The sequence below is a fragment of the Halichoerus grypus genome, chromosome 8 (assembly GCF_964656455.1).
Source record: "Halichoerus grypus chromosome 8, mHalGry1.hap1.1, whole genome shotgun sequence".
Lineage (NCBI taxonomy): Eukaryota > Metazoa > Chordata > Mammalia > Carnivora > Phocidae > Halichoerus > Halichoerus grypus.
Window position 1 is genome coordinate 67,237,988 of NC_135719.1, and position 24,730 is coordinate 67,262,717.

Consider the following 24,730-nt stretch of genomic DNA (forward strand, 5'->3'; position numbering starts at 1 on the left):
TTACTCATCTGAAAAATTAATTTGTCCAGAGCATCTCTTTTCTTGGAAGTACTTGGTAATCCAGTATTACTTTTTTTCTCCTATATCTCAACTATGTTATACAACTGTGCAATATTGCCACTGCTATTCTAAAAGTCAGTTTAATCCCAGAAAAGTGCAAGGCATTCTCCTTTTAAGGTTCTCACCTCAGTGAATCCTAACCCACTGACTTTTCCTTCTACTTCGTATTTTTGTTACTAGCAGCCTCATCTCCTGTAGCCTGCGATAAAACAATATATAAGATAGCCCTAATCATAATTCTTAGTGAATACATTCAGAGTCTATTTCTAGCAGGAAAGTCTCGTATTGGTGTTTTATGGTTCATACTCATTCGAAGGATTCCTGCCTTTAATTGTAATCTGAGTTCTACATAGAAGGATTGTTCAAATTATTCAGTATAGAATAACCAATTATCTGGGAAAACTGTGTGAAAATAAATTTGTGTCATCTATGTTGAGACAAATGCTGGAAAGTTAAGGTAGTATGTTAGAGAAAGTATTAAGGTGGATACCTACAAATAGTGGAAAATATGTATACATATTTTCTGTGGTCTGTCCTTGTTCCCCTGGTGATTTGAAAAAAAATTCATTTTTTCCCTTTTTAAAAAAAAATTTTATTGTGGTATAGTTTATATCCCATAAAATCTGCCCATTATAAGTATACGGTTCACTAATTTCTAGTATATTTATATAACTATGCAACCATCACCACAAAAAAACCCATTCATTTTTAGGAGTATATTTACCAAATTCAGATTAGAATTTTTATTCATTCCTATTCATCTTTCACTATCTCCAACTTAACCACCACTTTTCTTTAGAATTTTCTCTTCCTATTCTGGTGAATATTAACCTCCCCTTTCTCTGAATTCTGTAGTTCTTGTCTATCCCCAAGGACAGACTTTAGATATCGATTATCTAGAACTTTGTATATACTTAATAGGTAGGAGCTAGGCCCTATTCTGGCCCCCAAACTCTGTCATACTACTTGAAATTCTCTACCACAGTGTCTAAAACCCTATCATTAGAAATATTACTTATTGAGTATGGACTATTTGTTAGCTAGTAAGTAGTACCAGGTTGATGCTAAATTTTCTGAATTTGATAATTTAGTCCTGTGATTATGTAAGAGAGTATCTTGGGGGTGCCTGGCTTGCTCAGTCAGTAGAGCATGTGACTGTTGATCTGGGGGTGGTGAGTTCAACCCCTACTTTGGGTATAAAGCTTACTTTAAAGAAAAAAGAGTATCTTGGTTCTTAGGAGATACTCACTGACGTATTTAGGAATAAGAATCATAATGCCTGTAACTTAATCTGAAGTGGTTCAGCAAAAATAACATTAGCCATACACTACACACACAAAATCATATGGGGTGGATATGGGGGAGAGAGAATAAGAAAATGTGGCAAAATGTTAATAACTGATGAATCTGAGTGGGGAGTACAGAAGCGTTTATCATACAAAATGCGATTTTTCTGTTTGAATTTTTCTTAGAAAAGATTAAAAAAAATTCCTTTAGTTCAGTAATTCTCTGCCCTACCTGCACATTAATATTACCTGAGAGCTCTTAGAATTACAAATGCCCAGGCTCCACCTGCTAGAGATTTTGATTTAATTACTCTTGGGTGGGGTCCAAGCATCTTAATTTAAGTCTCTCCAAATGAACCTTTTTTTCTTCTTATGCTTCTTTTATGTCTTTTGAAACATCTAGCAAGGTTTCAGGCGCAAAACAAGCCATTACATTCTGATTGAAGTGAATTTATTTATTTATTTATTTATTTATTTAAAGATACAAAATTTGGGGCTTCTGGGTGGCTCAGTCGGTTAAGCGTCTGCCTTCAGCTCAGGTCATAATCCTGGGGTCCTGGGATCAAGCCCTGCATTGGGCTCCCTGCTCAGTGGGGAGCCTGCTTCTCCCTCTCCCATTGCCCCTCCCCCTGCTTGTGTGTGTGCTCTCTCTCTCAAATAAATAAAATCTTTTGAAAAAAAAAGATACACTATTTATTTATTTATTTAGTAGGCTCCATGCCCAATGTGGGGCTTAAACTCACAGCCATCAGGAGTCGCATGCTCTACTGACTGAGCCAGCCAGGTGCCACAGATTTTTTTTTTTTTTAAGTAATTTCTTAAAAGTAGCCATAGTCATGTCATGGCTGTTTACCCAACTCAGCAGCTATGAATATGTGTATACTGTAAATGCCAACAGTACAGGAATATTACCTGTGGTATGTGTGTATCCTTCCCTTTATGATAAATAAGCTAGGGGGCTTTTACCCTGCCAAAGAGCTGTGCTAATTGTAATTTTAAAGGGCCAGTGCTGCAGGTCCTAGATAACACCCCCACAAAAAAAAAAAACCCTATCAGATATAGAGAATGAAGCCCAGTTAGATGGGACTTCGAAGGAAAAGAAGGGATAGTTCATCAAGGGTACTGCTGAGATAAATGATGCTAAGAACTTTAGACTTAGAAGGAACATGCTGGAGAATGAGTATACTGGAGAGGACAAGATGAAAAATACTGATATTTAAATTATAGGTAGGAATGATGAAAAGGACATAGTCAAAAGCAGACTGAAATACTTAAATATATTTGAGTACAGAAAAACAAGTACCTCCATAGACAAATAAAGCAAGAAAAAGAGAGTGAGAGAGTCAGATTTGCTGGACTAAAAAGTATCTTGAGAGAATTCAAGACAAAATTATAAACTAGCCCAGACGATTTCCTATTTTTTTTCTATAAATCTCTGGGACAGTTTTTTTTTTTTTTAAATTACAGTAACAAGTTCTAGAAAAGAAATGTGTTGCAAAATTTATATTAAAAGATAAATAGGGGGGTGCCTGGGTGGCTCAGTTGATTAAGCGTCTGTCTGCCTTTGGCTCAGGTCATGATCCTAGAGTCCTGGGATTGAGCCCCTCGTTGGGCTTCATGCACAGCGGGGAGTCTGCTCTTCCATCTCCCTCTGCTCCTCCCCCCGCTTGTGCTCTCTCTTTCTCTCAAAATGAATAAATAAAATCTTTTAAAAATAAAAGATAAATAGGAAGAAGAGTACACATCTGAAAATTTATCTATTAAGAGTCTTGTGCTGAGAATAATGACAGCATAATAGAATTTCGGGACACGTTTGGAAAGGGTTTCCAAGCATCACAAACTGAAGTTGCAGTTTGCTCCAGTAACAATAGTATGATGATCATTCTCATGAAGAGTGGCTCCTTTGTCATAGAAGACCCCAGAGAAGTGGAAGGATATCTTGAAAAGCTCCAGTGAAATCCACTTAAGACACTGAGAATGGAATTTAGTTTGCGAATCCTTTCTTCATTATTCCAGAGTTCCCCATAAACTGGGAAGAGAAACCAGTGAGACTGGTAAACTATTTTAATACCTCTTTAATAACACTCTGAATTTACACAATAGCATGACTAATTACTGTGGATGTAAGATATGCAAGGGTTCTTTATTCTCTCCACCATCATTAAGGCAAGGGCAGAAGTAGGGATAAAGTTTCTCCATGAAAGTGCTAGTGAAGGTGTAAATGTGGGTCATGGTTTTAGCATTGTAGAAGGACACCTGCCCTCCTTCATAATCAAGGTATACGCCCACCTTGTTGAGGTTGTTAGTCAGTTTCAGACTGCAAGACGGCAAATCCAGAGCCTTTAGGTCAGTTTGGTTCCTTAGTCTTAAAAGCCAGAATCCTTGCTCAGGAGTTAGAGGACAGCTGCCCTTCCGAATGATGGATTCTCTGACGACTCCAACTGTCCATTTTGTCTTCTTTGCTACTTCTACTTCCCAATACCACTTTCCAGATGTGAAGCCTTTTGAGCCCAGCACAGCCACACTTGAGTCAAACCTCTCTGGATCATCAGGCATTACCTGCTTAATGTCACCATGCCACACACTGGTTCGATTTTTGGAGAGCATCAGATTTGGGTGAGCTGTTTTAGGGTCCAGAGTTAATGAAGATAGGCCTAGTAAGAAAAGACAGCAGGGCATGGAAGAAAAGGGATGAATGCAAATTCCCATAATAAAAGGCAGTTTTTACACAGACATCAGTACTTTATCTTCCCATGCACATATACTCTTAGACAAGTAATTACTTATATACTTTTTATTGTTTTATACCCATGTGGCTATATTCTGGACATTTTTTAATTTGTGGTGCAAATCTGACTTTACTCTGAAGCAATTTATGCTCCAAAACAAAGAAAACAATACAAATAATATCAGTCTGTACTAATAAATTTAAGAAAATGCAAATGCCGAAGGCATAAAGATTAGGTAAGTTTGTCCTTGGAAAACCTTTTAAAGACAATAAGTATTTCAGTTATGAAATGTATTCAGGATGCATTGGGTAAACAGAGGCAAAAAGGAATGGGTTAAACATAGTGAGAGGGAAGGTAAGGGCTTGCCTATTAGAGGCAGGTAAGTCTGAGCTAACTGAGAGGGTTTAGAAGACAATGGTGAGAAATTTATATTTGGTTTAATAGATAATGGGACTTTTGAGATGTGGAGTGGTTTATGCCACTGCTAATCAGAATGTGTGGTTACCAATCTGGGACAAAATAGTACAGAAATTAAGAGTAAGCTCTTAGAATCTTTTCTTTCTTTCCTTCCTTCCTTCAGATTTATTTACTTATTTTAGAGAGACAGTGAGTGAGGAGGGGCAGAAGGAGAGAATCTCCATCAGACTCCCCGCTGAGTGAGGAGCCCAACCTGGGGCTGGATCCCATGACCCTGAGATCATGACCTGATCCAAAATCAAGAATCAAACACTTAATCTACTGAGAGCCACCCAGGTGCCCTGCTCTTAGAAAGTTTCATAGCAATCTGATAGAGTAATTTTATGTCAGTTGATCTAATAATTAAACAACTGGGCTTGCACTTTGTAATATTTTTTAATTCTACTTTTTCGGGTAATTAGTTTATATTGTCTTCCACAAATATATCAGTCCATGACAGGTTGAGATTTTAAAAACTGGTTCTTCATCACTGGTTATTTGTCTAGCACTGGTTTAGACAAGTAAGTGGGCAGCAGTGTAAAAAATTTCTAAATGAAGAGATGTTGGAAGCATATCAGCAAAGAGATAACACAAATTTTAGGTGTAAGGTAATCAAACCTTGGCACAAAATTTGATAAAGGAAACAAAAAAACTGTGTTCACGTAAGGGACACAGATACATATATGTATATATTTGTTGTTAATGAATTTATTTATCCTTGGAAGTGAGATCAGTCCAGTCCAACTTTCTCTTCCCAGAGAATCCAGAGTCTTTTTTATCATCCCAATGAATTCTCTTCTAATAAGAGACTTTGTAGAATCCTGACTTTTTTCATACAGGCTGAATCTTCCCTCCCTCACATATCCCCATTTGCCTTGGGTTGTTGCTCTTTCCAAGGTGAGGACTGGGATTTCTTTGGATATGTCCAACTCCTCACCAACGTTTTTAGAACCCCAGTCTGCTGTTGTCACCAAGCCTCTCATACCTCCAGCTAATTCAGCCTGCCCTGGCTCCAAAGATTCCTAGAAGTCCACTTTGCCTCCCCTCTTTTCTTTTCATACCATATTCGGTCCAACAGTAAATTCTGTCAACTCCACCTTTAAAATATATTCTGAGCCTACTCAGAATACAGATAGATAACTTTCACAAATACTGCTGGCCTGGAACTATTGCAATAGCTTTTTAACTGTTCTGTTTCTACTCTTGCCCATCTGCATCCTATTCTGCCATATGAATGAGATCATCCAGTTCTACTCAACACACTCTTATGTTTTCAATCACACCCAAGATAAAATCTGGAGTCCTTACAGAGCAAACAGGACCTACATGATTTACCTACCTCTGTGACCTTATCTCCTAACACATACCTCCCTTACTTACTTTGATCCAATCACTTTTACCTTTTGGCTATTTCTTGAATGTACCAAATTCATTCAGAATTTAGGGCCTTTACAGTTTCTTTCCTTGTCCTCAAACACTCTTTCCCCATATGGTTCCCTCCTTTATATTATTCCAGCCTTTCTTCATGCAAGTTCAGTGAGAGGTTAGTGATAGAATCTGGGTAGGTATAGCAGTGTTCACTATAAAATTCCTTAAACTTTTCTGTATGTTTGGCAATGTCCATAGTAAAACATGGGGGGGGGGAGTTAACTCCTCAAAGACTTTTTTCTGGCTAATATCAAAAATAGCGTGTTCATCTGTCCATCACTATTTGTACCCTTTTCCTACTTTATTTTTTCTCATGAATACTTACTTACTGAATGTACCTTGCTTGATTTGCTTGACAGTGGTTATCACTATGTGAAATTATTTACTGTTTCATTATCCATTTCCTGCACTAGAATGTAATCTCTGGGAGGGTGGGGACTTTATCTGTTTTGTTTCCTCACATACCTTCAAAATTTGGAATTGTTCATAGGCATTCAAGTAACTATTTATTAAATAAATAAATGAACTTTAGAGTTCCATCTGAATCCTTGACACCCAACTAATTCCACCATGCCTCATATTCCTGTTCTCCCTGGCCAAAACCCATAATGTAGACCCTTCCAATGATTTATTCTCTTATGTACTCTTATCCCCATTATTCTGTTCTTTGCTTCCTCTACCTTCACCCATCCTCCCACTGCTCCCACCCATCCCTTTCCACTCTGCCCTAAATAACTCTCCTGCACCCTCGCTTTACAGAATTCTCTCATCACCATCTTACTGTAACAGAAGTCTGACTGGTTGTTCTCCAAAAAATACAACTTGAAAAGTTCATGAGACTATTTTCTAAATTCAGAGCCAGAGATCCAGGAGCCACCACTGCCATTTCTAGACCCCTACTCAAATCCTTATCCTCATGTAAAAATCACTCTTCTTTTGAGGCTCTTGTCATTCCACCTCATATTATCCTCTATCTCTATTTGATGTTACTATGTACAGACTTCCTCATTGTACTCTCTGTACTTTGCGTTAACTTTACTCCACTACCCCAACTCCAGCCCATCATCCCAAGTGATTTCACTATCTTTTGGATATGGCCATTTTTCCATTCTTGCTTTCTTGATTTTACTGCTAGTGACTTTTGACTCCATTACGTTTCAGCTGTCCATATTAATGACCACATTCTGGACCTTGTAGTCATTGGGAACTATTCATTTTCTAAAATCTTAAACTCAGATATCCCATTCTCTTACATTTTATTTTCTCACTCTCATCTCCCCTACAACCATTACTTGACTTCATTAACAACTCTGGTCCCTTATTTCTCCTTATTATCCTAATCTGGCTGCTTCCTGGCTTAAAATCCTTCCCTAAACCACTTAGCATTGGCAGTTTTATTGCCAATAACCTTATCACTTTTATCCTTGTATCTGCAGCATCTGCCATGCAACTCTCCAACCCTGGATCTATCTAGCTATCAAAATTCACATGCTAATTCCTGACCATTGCAGGAGGAAAATCACAAAATTATACATGTAGGTATTACTGCAGATTCATTATTTCCACTCTGTGCTTGACCATCAGCACTGCCTAGAACTCCTGCATTTCCCAATCCGACCCTCTCCAGTTCCTCACAACAGCAATTTCAGACCTGCAGTTCCCTCCTCAAACTTCTGTTCCATCACTTCCTTCCTTATTGCCAGGCAGATGACTTCACCTCCTGCTTCACAAAGAGACTATAGTACATCTTATAGGAATCCCTCAATTCTTCCCACTCATTCTGCAAGTTCCATCCGATAAAATTGTTTGCCTCTACCATTTTATCTCCTCTACATTTTCAGAGGAAACTGAGGAAAGTCAATACTTCTCTCTGCTAGATCGCACTTGCTCTTCCCTACTTCCATCAGTTATCCCCTGTCTTATACCATTGGTTTCTGCCTTTCTATAGGCTGTTTTCCTTCACTGTGTTTTAAAAAGTTCTCTTTTGGAGTGCCTGGCTGGCTCAGTTGGAAGAGCATGTGATTCTTGATGTGGAGGTCATGGGTTTGAGCCCCACGTTGGGTGTAGAGATTACTTAAAATAAATAAAATGTTTTTAAAAGTCTTCTTTTGACTCTGTTGCCACATTCACATCTTCCCTTTTAGTGAAGCTTCTCTAGTGAGTGATCTATTCACTTCACTACTGCTTCATTCCAAATCACTCCTGAACCCTTCATAATATAACTTCTACACATTCCACTCTTTTAAAATTGCCCCACTGAAAGATAACCACACACACCAGTACACTCACAATCCTAGCAGCCAAAGTATATTAAGAATTTATACAACTTATACAACTGAATAGGAAAAGATATTTGCAAATGATATATCCTCTAAGGGGTTAATTTCCAAAATATATAAAGAACTTAGACAACAACAAAAAAACAAATAATCCAATTTAAAAAATGGGCAGAGGACCTGAATAGACATTTTTCCAAAGAAGACATACAGATGGCCAACAGACATGTGAAAAGATGCTCAACATCATTAAGCCTCAGAGAAATGCAAATTAAGACCACCTTACACCTGTCAGAATGGCTAGAATCAATAACCTAAGAAATAACAAGTGTTGGAAGATGTGGAGAAAATGGAACTCTTGTGTACTGTTGGTGGGAATGCAAATTGGTGCAGCCACTATAGAAAACAGTATGTTGTCTCCTCAAAAAATTAAAAATAGAATTACCATATGATCCAGTAATTCCACTACTGGGTATTTACCCAAATAATATGAAAACACTAATTTGAAAAGATATATACACCCCTGTTTATTGCAGCATTATTTACAATAGCCAAGATATGGAACCAACCTAAGTGTCCATTGGTTGATGAATGGATAAAAAAAGAGGTGGTATATATACAGTGGGATATTACTCAGCCATAAAGAATGAAATCTTGCCATTTGCAACAACATGGATGGATCTAGAGGATGTAATGCCAAATGAAATAAGTCAGAGAAAAACATACCATATGATTTCACCCATATGTGGAATTTAAGAAACAAAACAAATGAACAAAGAAAAAAGAGACCAGAAAACCTTTTATTTAAAAAAAAGATTTTATTTTTAAGTAATCTCTACACCCAACATGGGGGGCTTGAACTCACAACCCTGAGATCAAGAGTTGCACGCTCCACTGACTGAGCCAACCAGGTATCCCAAGAAAACAGACTCTTAAATATAGAGAACAAACTGGTTGTTGCCAGAGGGGTGATGGGTGGGAGAATGAGTGAAATAGATAAAGGGGATTAAGAGTACACTTATCTTAATTAGCACTGAGAAATATATGAATCATTGAATCATTTTATTGTATACCTGAAACTAATACAACACACGATACGTTAATTATCTTGAATAAAAAAATAAAATTGCCCTTACCAAAGTCCCAATTCCTGTTAAAAATATCTCTTTCCAATCATTTTCTTTTTTTTTTCTTTTTTCTTTTTTCTTTTTTCTTAGAGCGGGAGAGAGATGGTGGGGGGTTGGAGGGTAAAATGGGAGAGGGAGAGAGAGAATCTTAAGCAGGCTCCACGCCCAGCGTGGAACCCAAATGCAGAGCTTGATCTTACAACCCTGAGATCATGACCTGAATTAAAATCAAGAGTTGGATGCTTAACCAACTGAGCCACCCAGGTACCCCTCCAATCATTTTCTAAATTGGTCTTCCCGTTTGGCATGAGTGAATGCTCCCTTCTTTTTGACACTGTCTCTCCTTAGATTCTGTGTCAACTTTGTTTCCTGGTCTTCCTCCTACCTCTTTTGCCAAAATTCCTCAATCTTTTTGGGAGGCTTCATTGCCCTTTTTTTATTTTTATATAAGATGCTCCCTCCTTAACTGTATGTTCTCACTTTTCTTGGGAAATCTCATTTACAACAATAGCTTCAGCCACCCCATCATTCTGATTATTCCAGCCCTGGCCTCTCTTCTGAGCTCGTTAGAATAGTTACCCATTTGAATATATTCACTTAGTTTTCCTATAGGTCCTTCAACACAACATGGCCAAAATTGAACTCCTCAACCCCCTCCAAAATCTGTATCTCCTATAGCTCTATCCTTGACATTACCTTTCTCTATCCCCTACTACCAATTCCTGTCCAGTATATTTCAGCTTCTGAAATTCTGTCTCTAGAATCTATTCTTTATTTTCCATTTGTGTTCCTATGCCTTTGGCTTAGCTCTTAATAACTTTTCACCTAGGTAGCTGGTATAGACTCTACTTTGGTCTTTTAGCCTCTTATTCCTGAGAACAGAAACTGTGTCTTTTATTTCTATATCCATTGAATCCAACTTAGTGCTTAGCACATAGTAGGCTCTCTGTAAGAGTGTGTTGAATGAATGAACGAACTTCGGTAATATTTTACTGATACACGACTAAAAGAAATATATTAAAGTGTTTTAAATTGAATTATTTCTGGGGCGTCTGGGTGGCTCAGTCATTAAGCGTCTGCCTTCAGCTCAGGTCATGATCCCAGGGTCCTGGGATTGAGCCCAGCATCGGGCTCCCTGCTCAGCGGGAAGCCTGCTTCTCCGTCTCCCCCTGCTTGTGTTCCCTCTCTCGCTGTGTCTCTCTGTCAAAAAATAAATAAAAATCTTAAAAAAAAAATTGAATTATTTCCTACACTGGAATTGATAAAACTACAACCAGCAGGCCAAATGTGGCCTGATGCCTGTTTTGTAAATAAATTTGTATTGAACACATTAATTGAAAATTGAACACATTAACAGCCATTCATTTACACATTGTATATGGTTGCCATTTCACTGCAATGACAGTTAAGTAGTTAAGTTTTGTGGAAACATACAACCCACAAAACCTAAAATATTCACTATCAAGCCATTTATTAAAAAAGAACCAGCCTCTACCCTGAATCAATAACTTCTATTATAAGGCAGGAATGGAGAAAATATGAGCCTAAAGAATAAACAAAGATCTAGAAATAAAAGTATGAAGTATATTTTACCAAGGTTTGACCAAAGTTACATTATTAGTAAAATAGCCATAGATTAAATGAATCTCATTTGATTTTCTTAGATGTAGACTTATACCAAAAATAAAGAAAAATCAGTTTGTGCTTTAAATGATTGCTAGAAGTGAACTTTGATTTTACAGGGTGAAGAATACAAGAAGAAAAACTTCATGTGATCTGAACACTGCTAGAATTTGCAGAGTAGAGCAACACAGAAGAGGGAGCTATACAAAGATTTTCAAATATCTACAAAGGGATTCTCACACAAGTTTGGCAATAGTTTTCAATCCTGCCAGCCATAATGGGAAAATGTTGTAATATGTGGAACATCAGGCAGAGTACTCAGAAGGGTATTACATTAGGAAATGGGCTAAGTTAGCCCTAGATTAAAGACTGCTCTTGAACCACTCTAGCAAAGCTTAAACACCTCAACAAAGCTTAAAGGAAGTGTCAAAAGGAAAAGGGTTATTTAACTACATGCCAAAGTTAAATCCAGTAGAACTTAAAGGATTACAACAAGATCCAGTGAACAGCAATGTAAAATTGATCATCTATGGCACTCAATAAAAAATTACCAGCCAGAAGAAACAAATCTCCCATGCAGAAGAATTCCAAATAATTTATGTAGATACTCCACACTCCTTAAGTGTGGGCTGTGCATAGTGACTTCCTTCCAAAGTGTAAAGGGGTGAGGGAGTAACTTTATAGTGGGAAACCTGACAAACACTACCTCAGCTAGGACAGATGGTATGAGTAAAAACAAATACCAAGATGCTAGATTTAAACCCAATCATATTGATAATAACATTAAATGTCAGTGGTCAAAACGCCTCAATTAATTAAGGGATTGTCAGATTGGATAAAAAAAAACACCAGGCTTTACATGCTAGCTACATAAAGTGCACTTAAAATATAAAAACACTAACAAGTTAAAAATAAGATGATGGAAAAAGATTCACTGTGCTGTGATGTATCCATAAAACATGATTATTGATATATGCAACAACATAAGTAGATCTCAAAAAGCATTATGCTAAGTGAAAAAAGCCGGACACAAAAGATTACATAATGTATGATTCCATTTATTTGAGAGTTTAGAAAACTGAAGTGAAATAAAGCAGATCTGTGAGTGTTAGGGGCTAGGGAGAGAGTGAAGGAACTGACTACAAAGGGATATGCAGGAGTTTTGGGGGTGATAGAAACGTTTAGAGATGTTTACAGAAGTTGATACATTTGTCAAAACTCATCAAATTGTACACTTAAAATTGGCATATTTTTTTCTATGTTAATTAAACCTCAGCAAAACTGTGTTTTCAATGTCAATTACTTGGAATATTTGTTAACAGGAACAAATTTGATTTTCATTAAATCAGTAACTACAAACAATAATAATAATGATTCTATGTGAATTAAAAAATATATTAAAAAACTTTATTTAGAAGTTTATTTTATAAATATTATTTAGATGGGGCGCCTGGGTGGCTCAGTCATTAAGCATCTGCTTTCGGCTCAGGTCATGATCCCAGGGTTCTGGGATCGAGCCCCGTGGCATCGGGCTCTCTGCTCAGCGGGAAGCCTGCTTCTCCCTCTCCCGCTCCCCCTGCTTGTATTCCCTCTCTTGCTGTCTCTCTCTCTGTCAAATAAATAAATAAAATCTTTAAAAAAATAAATAAATATTATTTAGAACTTTATTTTATGTTCTTAAATTGTCATTTGTGTTCTTTTCTCCAGCTCAGTCCCTTGGTATCTGCAGGATAAACAAAAACTTGTGTCCTTATTCGGCACATCTATTGAAATTATTGGTTTTCTTTTGAAGCACTGAAGATCTCTAAACAGTCTCCTAAAAAGTTATACTCTACATTATGAACACCAAACACAAGAGGATCTATAAAGACTCTATTATATACAAGAGTATGTACAGTAACCTCCTCGTTCAGGACAGAGAAGCCCAGGGATTTATATAACTGATTTATAAAAACAGGATAAAATAACTGGTTGTCACATTTGATAGAACAATGAAACAAAATCATAGGCTGAGAAGTAATTCTCACATCAGACTCTATTTACCAGTGAAAAGTCATAAATTCTTAGGTCATGGTACCAGAAGAAATTCAGTCATACTGACTGAAGTCATACCATAGTCTTCTTTTGGCTAAACTCCACCCTTCCCCCATCCCAAACTCTGTAGTACTAATTAGGGCCACAGAAGAGGTCCCACAGAAGGAACATAGATTCCTGGGAGACCCAGGAACCAATAACCACTACCCACTGATACCTGGAGAGAGAGAAAACTGCATTTCCCTCCACATCATGTATTGGATGGGACCTTTGTACAGGCCTGGGTTCAGCTTTCTGGAGATAAGCTCTCTGGGCATCAGCACCTTCATTCCTTGTTCCAAGCTGAAGGGGACATAAATCATTTATTCTTAGACATCCTCCAGGGACTGAAGGAAAGATATTAATACCATACAGAAACACTTACCTATCCAAGAGAGATGAGATATCCTAGAAGAGGAAAGGAGTAATAAAGAAGTTAGATGCCTGCTTATCAACACCAGAAATTTCTTTGGTGATACTGGCCACCACCAGAATTTGACCATAAATACTGGGATCCTGTGCAGATGTCTCCATTCCATCACCACCAACTCTTCCCATCCTCCATATGCCTTTTCTGATCAGGTATCCTTCATCTAACCCAGGACAAATTGGCTTTATCTTATTCTGATTTTCTAGAGTTCTCTTTTACATGGAAAAAGAGAAATTAATAGTTAGGCCATTTCTGCCTATACTGCTACATGGTTTCAATGGAAAACCACTATAGGTCTTCCAGTCCCAAAGCCACTTTTCCTTACTCTGGCTAAGTAAACTTCTGATTGCTGAGGTGATAATCAATGACACTTTAGAGGTCAAGCTTCAGGTAGTAAAGACTGGCAAACACCTTTCAAATAGGTCAGTTGAAAGCCAGTCTAAGATACAAATCAGGTTGCAACATTCTTATTTTTGAGAAATAAACCTTCAAAGTTCTTTATGAATAAATATAAAAATATTAATAGATACCATTATTAATGGCATTATCTTTTTTAGGAGGGTGAAAATAAAGCTTCCTATTGAGTGTAAGGCAAAAGTAGCCTTCTGCTTTTCTCCCAGAGAATCTAAAGAGCACTACAGTAGGTTTTTTTCCCCGTCCTGGTGGGGAAAAGCTGCTTCTACATCTTTCTAACCCTCTTCCCCCAACTAGTATACCCATAATTATGTTGATAGGGAGTCTCACTTTGAGAAAGTCGAAGGGATTCTGCTGTTCCATCCGTGCCTGGATGCTCACCAACATCTCCTTGGCTAGGAGACACTGTTCCTGAAGCTGGTTCAGATTAAGCTCCATCTCCTCATTCAAGGCTTTCCCCTCTTCTCGGAGCTCATTTAAAATGTTCTTTTCTTTGCCGTGCAGGAACTGATGTAGCTTTAGAAACTCCAAGGAGATGTGTTGCTGCAGATGTAGCTTGTTTTCCTGGAAACCTCCATGATCATCACCATGGTAATTACTGAGACTAGCACTTGGGGATGGGGGTCCACACCACCAGTACTCATACAATTTGGGAAATACCATAACAGGAAGATGCATTAAAATGGCTCTTGAGTATTATCACTCAACTATATTAAATAGTAGGAGTCCTTTGGGAGACTTGCTTATTTTTCTCAGTTAGTTTTATAATAGTTCAGGAATGAAATAGTCAAAAGTGGTTTCTAGGTACCTATTGCAGTACTGGGGGTGGTAACCAATGCCATATTAAATAAGGCTGTGGGGTTAATTAAACATTCTAGAATGAATGATAGTACCCTCCTACCCAGAAGTGATGTCTACCAAGTGATGCTGTTAAACTGGGGCCATAAGGAGGCTGAAAGAACTATTCTTATCTAGAAATCAGAGCTGGGGGGATGCCACTTCCACTGCCAGGACAATATAGAAGAAACAGGAGATGGACAATGTCTGAAGCACTGAAATTGATAACTGCTATACCCCTTTCTTAAGGTACTGCAACATCCTTCTGACATCCAGGCTTCTCAGATCCTTATCCTCCTCATTTCTAGTGATCCCCACCTTTATCTACTCATTCTCTTAATCACCCAGGACTTTATCATCCCCAGCAATTTCACCAAAACTAACTTCTTATGCTCATGTACTCAGGTACTTCTATTGCAACAATTCCTGGGTCTCAGCCTAGATTAGTTCTTCATGTATATGTTCTCATGGTACCCTTTATTTTCATTTATACTAATTATCACAGTTGTCATTTTATTGCTATTAATGGGATTACTTAGTCCCATTAATCCGTCTCCCACCCTAGTGTAATATAGTATCTAGTGTAATACCTTACCCACTCAATAAATAATTTTTGAGTGAATGAATGTTGACTGTAATAGCTGAACTGGAAACTCTTACAACAGAAACAACATTCTCTGGAGACATCATTATTTCCATCTATCCTTCTTCTTTCCCTCATTGTACATATTTCTTCTTCCAGATGCCAAAAGCCAGAGAAGATTCTCCTCCATAGAATAATTAGTGAAGAAATAGAACCCCCAATTTAGCCCCATAACCTAGGGACTGCTTTGCCAAGTTTCTGACTATTAATGTTCTCCTAGAGCTCCTGTGAAGCTCTAGGCAATAGTTTATTTAGTTTGGGGGAAGCTAGGAAAGATCAAATTGGATGGTAAAAAACCAGCAATCCAAGAGACCTTCAATCAGAGGTAGCCTGGTTATAAACCCAAAGAAAAGAAATGTATTTCTTTGGACATAACAATCTTTAGTGGATTTTTCTGATAAATCCCTTATTTTGCCATATATAAAGGGAAAGATCAGACAGATCTCAACCTCAGAACAATCACCTAGTGATTGAGCCTTCAGAAGCATCAGCCTGTAACAGGAAAGGTCAGTCTGCTCTCTCTGTTGATCAACCATTGAGAACTTATTTCCCTGCTATATTTCTTTCCACCCTACAGTGTCTATTTTCTAATTCTATAGCCCAGGTGCCATTTAGTGTATTGATAATACACGTACAGGCACCTTTCTACTCATATAGCTGAAGTTACAAGGAAGGTGTTTCAGTTCTATCTCATAACCCCTCTACCCTGCTTCTCACCTTGTAAGCAGCTATAGCGTCTTTCTGCATATTCTTCAGGGACTGAAGGTCCTTCAGGGTTGCCTCCAGTTGACCTTGATGGATGGTGAGCTCCTTCTGGGGATACCACACAGAATTAACCCACACTAACTTGGGAGATGAAGGACCATAGGGCTATCTCTCCTAAAGCCCCAGGGTGTGAGGAAAAAAAAGTGAGCTATTGCTGCAAGTCTTTCCTTTCCCCTAAGTCATAATTCCTGTCTCTTCTAAGAATTGTAAAGAAAATAAAAAGCAGCAGAAAAACTTAGTTTTATGCTCTTATTGGCTTACTACAGGGGTTTGAAGAAGATTACATTTTTTACTCTAGTTATACTGTTCTCACTAACTATACTTTTACTTACATTGTTATCATTTAGGATACTCATTTCTTTCTTCTGCCCATTCAAATGCAAATGATTTCCCAATTCAAGCTTTCATTCACCATACATCCCCTATTTCAGTTTTCTCTAATATTCTTTGAAATTCTAAATATTTATGAATTACAAATATGACAAAATTTAGCTCTCAATAGTAGACTATCTTGCTTCTGTTGTTTTATTCATTTTAAACTTGACTAAATTTCAAGACTTTTATAACAAGAGCAATATCTTGTACGTCCATATTCTACACAGCATCTAGCAGAGTGCTGTCACGGCAGGGTATAGGTAAATAAATATTTGATTGATCGAGGGAGTAGGCCAGAGCTACTCCACTGCTCCTTTCCTATAATCAGCAACTCTAGAAAAGAACTTTGCAAGGTATGTTATATTTTCTGAGCTTACTAATAATCATCTGAATAAAGGGGTGGGGTTGAAAGAAAGAAGAAACCCTACAAAAGATTTTTCCCAGCTTTCCTAAGGCATTATTCAAGACCTAGGGCTCACCCACCATGAAGAAACGGACAGCATCAGAGATCTGCAGGAAATCTTTAGACTGCCCCACAGATAACCGAGCATCTTTGCATTGAAAGCAGATCAGTTTCCCATCTGGCTTACTGAATAGTTTCAGGTTCTCTCCATGCTCTGGGCACTGTGGATGGCCCTTGAGTAAGGGTAGCTTCTTAATCTTCTCTACCAGCTTCTCGAGTACAAGGTTGAACGTACAGTTGCTATATTGACATAGCATCTTACACTCAGGACAGAATGTTTCTGCTTGCTGCTTCCAAAAGTTTTGGATACAGGCCTGGCAGAAGTTGTGGCCACAGCTTAGCATCAATGGATCACGGAACCAATCATTACATAGTGGGCAGTGTAGCTCCTTAGTAATATCTTGTATCTGCACTTTAGAGGGTATCTGGGTGATCAGATCATGCACTTCCCCATAGTTGCCTGGGTCGATGTTGGAGGAGGGTCTGGAAGATACCTTTGGGAAAGAACAACTAAAATAAGTTTCTCTTTCTTGCTACCCATTTCAGCACTCCAGGAGAGTGGGCTCCGTTCTTAAAGGAGCTGAGAATAGGTGCAGCCAGAGTAAAAGCACCAGTCTCCTCTTTGAAAGTGATCTGATAAATTCATCATTTTCAAACGTTATTTCTACTCCCAACACTATTTCAACTTTAGTGGAGAGCTAAGGCAGAAGAAAGAGTACACAAACTAAGAGTGCTTTTTGTTGTACATTCTTCTTTCCACCCACTTGCCCTATGTATTACTTAAAAGTTTTACTTTCAACTTCTGTTCTATTAGTTATTACTTTTTTGTTTTGTTTTCTAGAAGTCATATACAAAGAATTGGAAGATCAGTCAGATTCCTCAGTGATATAATATCACCGACCATAATATAATCCAGACTTTTCCTCCTCCTTTTTTAAGAACACATTACAGAAATAACATACATATAGAAAAATCAGAATCATGCATACAACTCAATGACTTTTCACAAAATGAACACATCTGTGTAATCATCACCCTGAACAGGAAACGGAAAACTACCAGCATTCCAGAAGTCCCCCATATGCCTGCTTCAAGTCACTATCCCTCATCAAGGTTGACCCCTATCTTGACTTCCAACACTATACACTAGTTTTGCCTGTTTTTGAATTTTATATAAATGCAACGATGCACTATTTATTCTTTTGTTGCTGACTTCTTTTATCAACCTTACATTTGTGAGATTTTTACATATTATTCTATGTAATTGTAGTCCATTCATCCTCATTGCTGTATAGTATTACATTGTGAAAATATACCATAATTTATTTCTCTATTCTACTGTTGAAAGACTTTTGGGTAGTTATCAGTTTCAGGCTATTATAAATAGTGTTGCTGAGAACATTCCAGCTCATATAATATATATACATATATATATAAATACAAGTGTGTGTGTATGTGTATATATATATATATATATGGATTTGTTTTGCTTTCTTCAACATAACTTTTGAGATTCATCTGTGTTGATACACATAACTGAAAGTCATTCATTTTCACTTCCATATAATATTCTATTGATGAAAATTTATTTACTTGTTTTACTGTTGATAGCCAATTGCACTGTTTTGGTGTTTTGCCATACAACCAATGCTACTATGAATATTCTTTCACATGTTTCCTGGTGTGTATATACATATATGCAAGGGTTTTTCTAGGTTATTTAATGTTAAACCAACTTTTCTTTCCTGGAGCTAACCTATCTTGATCATAATATATGTTTTATGTATTACTAATGTATTACTAGATTTAGTTTGGTAATATTTTATTTAGGATTCAACCTCTATGTTCATGACTCAGATTGCTTTTAATTTTATTTTCTTAAACCATCCTTGTCTGGTTTTCTTATCTAAGTTATACTAACTGCATAAAAGTAATTGGGGAGTGTGCCTTCTTTTTCTCTTCTCTGAGTTTGTGTAAAAATAATAGAATTATCTGTTCCTTGAGTATTTGGCCAAATTCACCAGCATAACTTCTGGGATTGATGCTTTGTTTTTTTATTTTGCATTAGCTGGAAGTACTGATTTACTTCTTGAATAGTTATGGGATCATTTAGATTTTCTATATTTTTCTGACACAGTTATGGTAATTTGTATTTTTCTGGGAGTTTACTTTGCCTAAGTTTACAAATGTATTGGTATAAAACTATATTCTCTTATTATCTTTTTATTGTGAGATATAGATACATAAGAGTATATAAAGCATTTATATATATTTTAAATAATAATAACAAAGCAACACTTTGTAATTACTACCCAGGTTAAAAAGTAAAACACTAATTGCCAATACCTTTGATGACCCCTGTGTGTTCTTTTCCAATTGCATATGTCTCCTTTTTTCTCATAGCCAATATTCTGCCTTTTGACTTGAACATTACTATACTTTTCTCTATTATTTCATCATCTATGATTGCATCCCTAGCTAATACAGTGTTTAGTTTTTTCTTCTGTTTTGAACTTTATGTAAATGGAATTATACTGTATGTATCTTTCTGTAACTTGTTTTCCTTTTTTTTTTAACATTATGTTTGTAAGATTAATCCATGGAGAAGCCATGCAACTGTTCCTTTTCAATTATATATAGTATTTCATTATGTGCATATACCACAACGTATGCATCCAGTCTACTGTTAGTAGACATTCATTTCAATTTTTCTGACTACTACACACAATGCTTTTAATAATATTCTTGTATGTGTCCCTTTGTGAACATGTATAAGAGTTTCTCTAGAACCTATACCTAGAAATAGAATTGCTAGATCATGAGATACGCATCTCTTCACCTTTACTAGATAATACCAAACTGTTTGCCAAAATAAATGTAGCAATTTACACTCCAGTAGCAGAGAAGGAGAATTTTGGTTATCCCACAGCCTCATCAACACTTATTGTTGTCAGATTTTCTAATTTTTGCCACACCAGCAGATGTGTAATTGTATCTCAGTAGAGCTTTAATTTGCATTTCTTAGATTACTAATGCAGTTTAACATTTTTTCACGTTAGTGGATCCTCTTTTGTTAAGAGAAGAAATGTCTAAGTCTTGCTCATTTTTCTAATGAGTTGTCTTTTCCTTACTGACTCAGAGTAGTTCTCTATATATTCTAGATAGTAGTCCTATTTTTTAAATATTTATTTATTTATTTATTTATTTATTTATTTATTTATTTGAGAGAGAGAGATAGTGTGGTGGGAACAGAGGGAGAGAGTCAAGCAGACTCCTGGCTGAGTGCGGAGCTGGCTGCAGGGCTCAATCCCATGACCCACGAGATCATGACCTGAGCCAAAACCAAGAGTTCAACACTCAACCGACTGAGCCACCCAAGCACACTGATACTAGTCCTATTTTGGTTACCTGGGTTATAAATATCTCCTTCCATCTCTCAGTACATGGCTTATATTTTCACTCCCATTATAGTGTCTTCCCATGAATAGAAGTTCTTAATTTTAGTGTAATTCAATATTTATCTATTTTGTATTTTGCCTAGATTAAAGATGAGTCCCTCCAGGGAATATTTATGTTTACTTCTTGAAGATGTAAGTTACTACCAACCATCCACCATTTTATGTTAATTTTATTGGTTTCAAGTCTCTAGATCATAGGGAGATTGTAAATTTTACACCTACTCCTGTATGAGGGCAAGCTGTGGTTAAAAATTCTCAAGGGAGACTCTTATTTTTCACTCAGACCCCAAATCAAGATAGTTAGGATTCTTTATTATCTCTCATTTCCACTCCTTCACCAAGGCTGTAGCTCTTCAAATGTCCCAGCTTTATTCAAAAGTCTCAGGTCCAACTCCCTACTTCGTGCAGGTCTAAGGATTGTTAAATCTGAGTTTTCCTGAGTCTCAGTACTCTAACCTACCTTGATGCTTTTCAGTTCTATATGCTTTTTTTTATTTTGGAATTTCTCTTTACTTTCTTGTACACTCCAGTATGCATGTCAAAGGATGTTTGTTACATCTTAACTGACATTTCTGGGTGTTTTACAGTGGTAGATTTTCCAGGAAAAATGGTTAACAGCAGGGTTGCCTGGCTGGCTCAGTTGGTAGTATGGAACTCTTGATCTCAGGCTTGGGAGTTTGAGTCCCATGTTGGGTATGGAGATTATTTCAAAATAAAATCTTAAAAAAAAAATCATTCACAGTATTGCCTGAAATGCAACTTGAAGAGTATATCTTCAAGCATTTCTTTCTTTTTTTTAAAGATTTTATTTATTTATTTGACAGAGAGAGACACAGCAAGAGAGGGAACACAAGCAGGGGGAGTGGGAGAGGGAGCAGCAGGCCTCCCGCGGAGCAGGGAGCCCGATGCAGGGCTCGATCCCAGACCCTGGGATCATGACCCGAGCCGAAGGCAGACTCTAAACGATTGAGCCACTCAGGCGCCTCTCTTCAAGCATTTCTTAAAGAAAGGATGAATGGGGAGTATATTCCATTGGAATAATTTCACTTCTAGTAATAATAGCCTGATTTTGTCCTATCATTTGAATGATAGTTTGTATAGATTTCAAATTTTAGGTTCCAAATGTTTTCCTCTCAGTACTTTATGGACATTTTCCATTATTTGCATTTAATGTTGCAGAAGAGAAATTCAGTGCCAGTTTAATTCTAATTTATTTTAGGAATGAGTTTCTTTCCCTCTAGAAATGTGTAGGATTCTCTTTTCATCTTTACATTCAAAATTTTTAGCAGGATGACTCTAAGTTTATTTCTCTTTTCAGTATTTCTCAGTATTAAGTGATCTTTTCAACCCTAATCAGTTAAAACATTATTTAGCTAAAAAAAAATTATCAGATAATTTTTATTTAACTTTATTGGTTATTTCTTCCTGTTTATCTTCTGTTTTCTTCCTTTAGAGTTTATACTAGATGGACATTAGATTTACTACATCTAACTTCTGTGTTTCTTAATTTTTCTCTAAAGCTTCTTTTTCGCTTTATTTATGTCCCAGGAGAATTTTTAAATTTGATATTTTAACTCACTAATTTGCTTTTGGCTGCAGTAGTTCTGATATTCAACCCTTCCACAGAGCTGTTTTTGGCTAGACGGCAATAATGTTTTTAATTTCAAGGCTGCTTTCTTGTTCTCTAGATACTCTGCTCTCAAAGACAGGATGAACTTGTTCTCTTTAATTTCTATTAAGATGTAGATGAGATTTTTAAAATTCTCTTTTATTTCCTGCACTAACTTTGTTTCTTTGGTGGTTATTTGTTCTGTTTACGTAACTTGAGACTTTTCTTTCATGTTCCTAGGATTTCTCAAATTTCTGATGATTCATGGGTATCCATCTTTATAAATGAGAGCCTAGATCTATTAATATTGAAGTTCTGTGGCCTCTTTGGCATACTCGAGGAAGTTAATGCAGTGGTAGACTTAAATGAATCAGATGGGATGTGCTTAGAGATAAACATCCCTACAGGGTGTGAAGGTTCCACTTGTGTTGTGGAATTTCAAGTTCTCTGGAGCACTGTCCTGTTTTATTTCCAGCTTTCACTCCCATAATGATAGCATACTCATGCTTTATTTAGTGAGAGGGTCTTGGCCAGCTATACCTGGAGCTGACCCAAAGCCTGAATTGGTCCATCTTTGCTAATCTCTCAATTAATACTTAGCTGACTTCTCCTTGGCCTCATTCTGCTGTGAGCATAAGTGATTGAATTTAGAGTTTTTACAGAATTTTGTCGAGATTGAACCCTTCAGCATCTTCTCTTTTTCTAGTGTTGTACTACAGATTTTTCAACTGTTTGGTTTCTATACCACTAAATCCCATTTTCTTTATATTATGCAAAAATTCCATTTTTGGTCTGCTGCTAGGCTATTCCCTGTGTTCTAGCACCATTATATTCTTTGGTATATATGCTTTATGAATTTTTTATGGGATTTTGACAAGGTGGACAAATATGTGCAGCCTGTCATTTTGAACTGGTAGTCCAAAGTAACACACTGAAATTTTTAAATTGGAATATAGCTGACATACAGTATTATATATGTTCATGTGTACAACATAGTGATTCAACATTTATATACATTATTAAGTGATCACAGTAAACCTAGCTACCATCTGTCACCCTACAAGTTTGTTACACATTATTAACTATATTCCCTATTCAGTACATTGCATCCCCAGATCTTATTTATTTTGTAACTGGAAGTTTGTACCTTTTATTTTATTTTATTTTTTTAAGATTTTATTTATTTATTTGACACAGAGAGAGAGAGATCACAAGCAGGCAGATAGGCAGGCAGAGGGAAAAGGAGAAGCAGACTCCCCGCTGAGCAGGGAGCCCAATACGGGGCTCGATCCCAGGACCCTGGGATCATGACCTGAGCCAAAGGCAGACTCCTAACCGACTGAGCCACCCAGGCACCCCAAGTTTGTACCTTTTAATCACCTTCTCCTATTTTGCCCATCCCTTCATCTCTCTCCCCTCTGGTAACCACCAGATTGTTTGCTGTATCTATAAGTCTGTTTCTATTTTGTTTTGCTTGTTCATTTGTTTTAATTTTTAGATTCCACATATAAGTGAAGTCATACAGTATTTGCCTTTTTCTGCCTGATTCATTTCATTTCATTTAGCATAATATCTCTAAGTTCATTCATGTCCCAAATGGCAAGATTTCAGTCATTTTTATGGCTGAGTAACATTCCATTGTGTATGTATGTAGGATATACATATATATATATATATATGATATGAGATATATATATATATATATATATCATATCTTTATCCATTCATCTGTTGATAGACCCTTAGGTTTTTTCCATATCTTGGCTATTGTAAATAATGCTTCAATGCACATAAGGATGTACATATCTTTTTAAATTAATGTTTTTGTTTTGTTTGGCTAAATACCCAGAAGTGGAATTGCTGGATCATGTGGCGTTTCTATTCTAAATTTTTTGAAGAAACTCCATACTGTTTTCCATAGTGGCTGTACCAATTCACGTTATCACCAATAGCGCATGAGGGTTTTCTTTTATCCACATCTTCACTAACACTTGTTATTTCTTGTCTTTTTCATGCTAGCCATTCTGACTGGTATGAAGTGATATCTCATTGTGGTTTTGATTTGCATTCCCCTGATGATTAATGATAATGAGCATCTTCTCAGATAATGAGAGGCCATCTGTATGTCTTCTTTGGAAGAATGTCTATTCAGGTTCTATGTCCATTTTTTAATTGTATTGCTTGTTTTTTCTTTTTTCTTTTTGGTGTTGAGTTGTTTGAGTTCTTTATGTATTTTAGATAGTAACCTCTTATCAGATATGTCAGTTGCAAATATCTTCTCCCATTCAGTAGGTTTTCTTTTCATTTTGTTGATGGTTTCCTTTACTGTGAAAAAGCTTTTTAGTTGGATATAGTCCAAATTGTTTGTTTTTGCTTTTGTTGCCCTTGCCTGAGGAGACAGATCCAAAACAATATTGCTAAGACTGATGTCCAAGAGTTTACTATGTTTTATTTGAGGAGTTGTATGGTTTCAGGTATTACATTTAGGTTTTAATCCATTATGGGTTTATTTGTGTATGGTATAAGAAAGTAGTCCATTTCCATTCTTTTGCACATTAGCTGTCTAGTTTTCCCAACACCATTTAATGAAGAAACTGTCTTTTCTCCATTGTATATGCTTGACTTCAGTTAATCATCATAGATTAATTGACCATGTAAGCATGGGTTTATTTCTAGAT

General features: G+C 36.7%; 1 protein-coding gene and 1 long non-coding RNA gene across 5 annotated transcripts in view; one reads left to right on the plus strand and one right to left on the minus strand.

The window, feature by feature from the left end:
- LOC118521970 (uncharacterized) overlaps positions 1 to 24,730 on the plus strand; it is a 131,262-nt gene that overhangs the window by 51,854 nt on the left and 54,678 nt on the right. The window lies entirely within an intron of this gene.
- Positions 3,097 to 24,730, minus strand: part of TRIM69 (tripartite motif containing 69) — a 52,182-nt gene continuing 30,548 nt past the window's right edge. The window contains exons 1-7 of one of the 4 annotated variants that reach the window (XM_078079414.1): positions 17,006 to 17,389; positions 16,100 to 16,195; positions 14,233 to 14,466; positions 13,444 to 13,466; positions 13,237 to 13,361; positions 3,636 to 4,000; positions 3,097 to 3,375 (exon numbers count right to left, since the gene is read on the minus strand). In XM_078079414.1, the coding sequence (XP_077935540.1) occupies positions 3,331 to 3,375; positions 3,636 to 4,000; positions 13,237 to 13,361; positions 13,444 to 13,466; positions 14,233 to 14,466; positions 16,100 to 16,195; positions 17,006 to 17,329 (1,212 nt within the window). In that variant the 5' untranslated portion in view covers positions 17,330 to 17,389 and the 3' untranslated portion in view covers positions 3,097 to 3,330. Of the gene's footprint in view, positions 3,376 to 3,406; positions 4,001 to 13,236; positions 13,362 to 13,443; positions 13,467 to 14,232; positions 14,467 to 16,099; positions 16,196 to 17,005; positions 17,390 to 24,730 lie in introns of those variants that run through there. The other 3 variants (XM_036070796.2, XM_078079415.1, XM_078079416.1) reach the window with 3 other exon arrangements.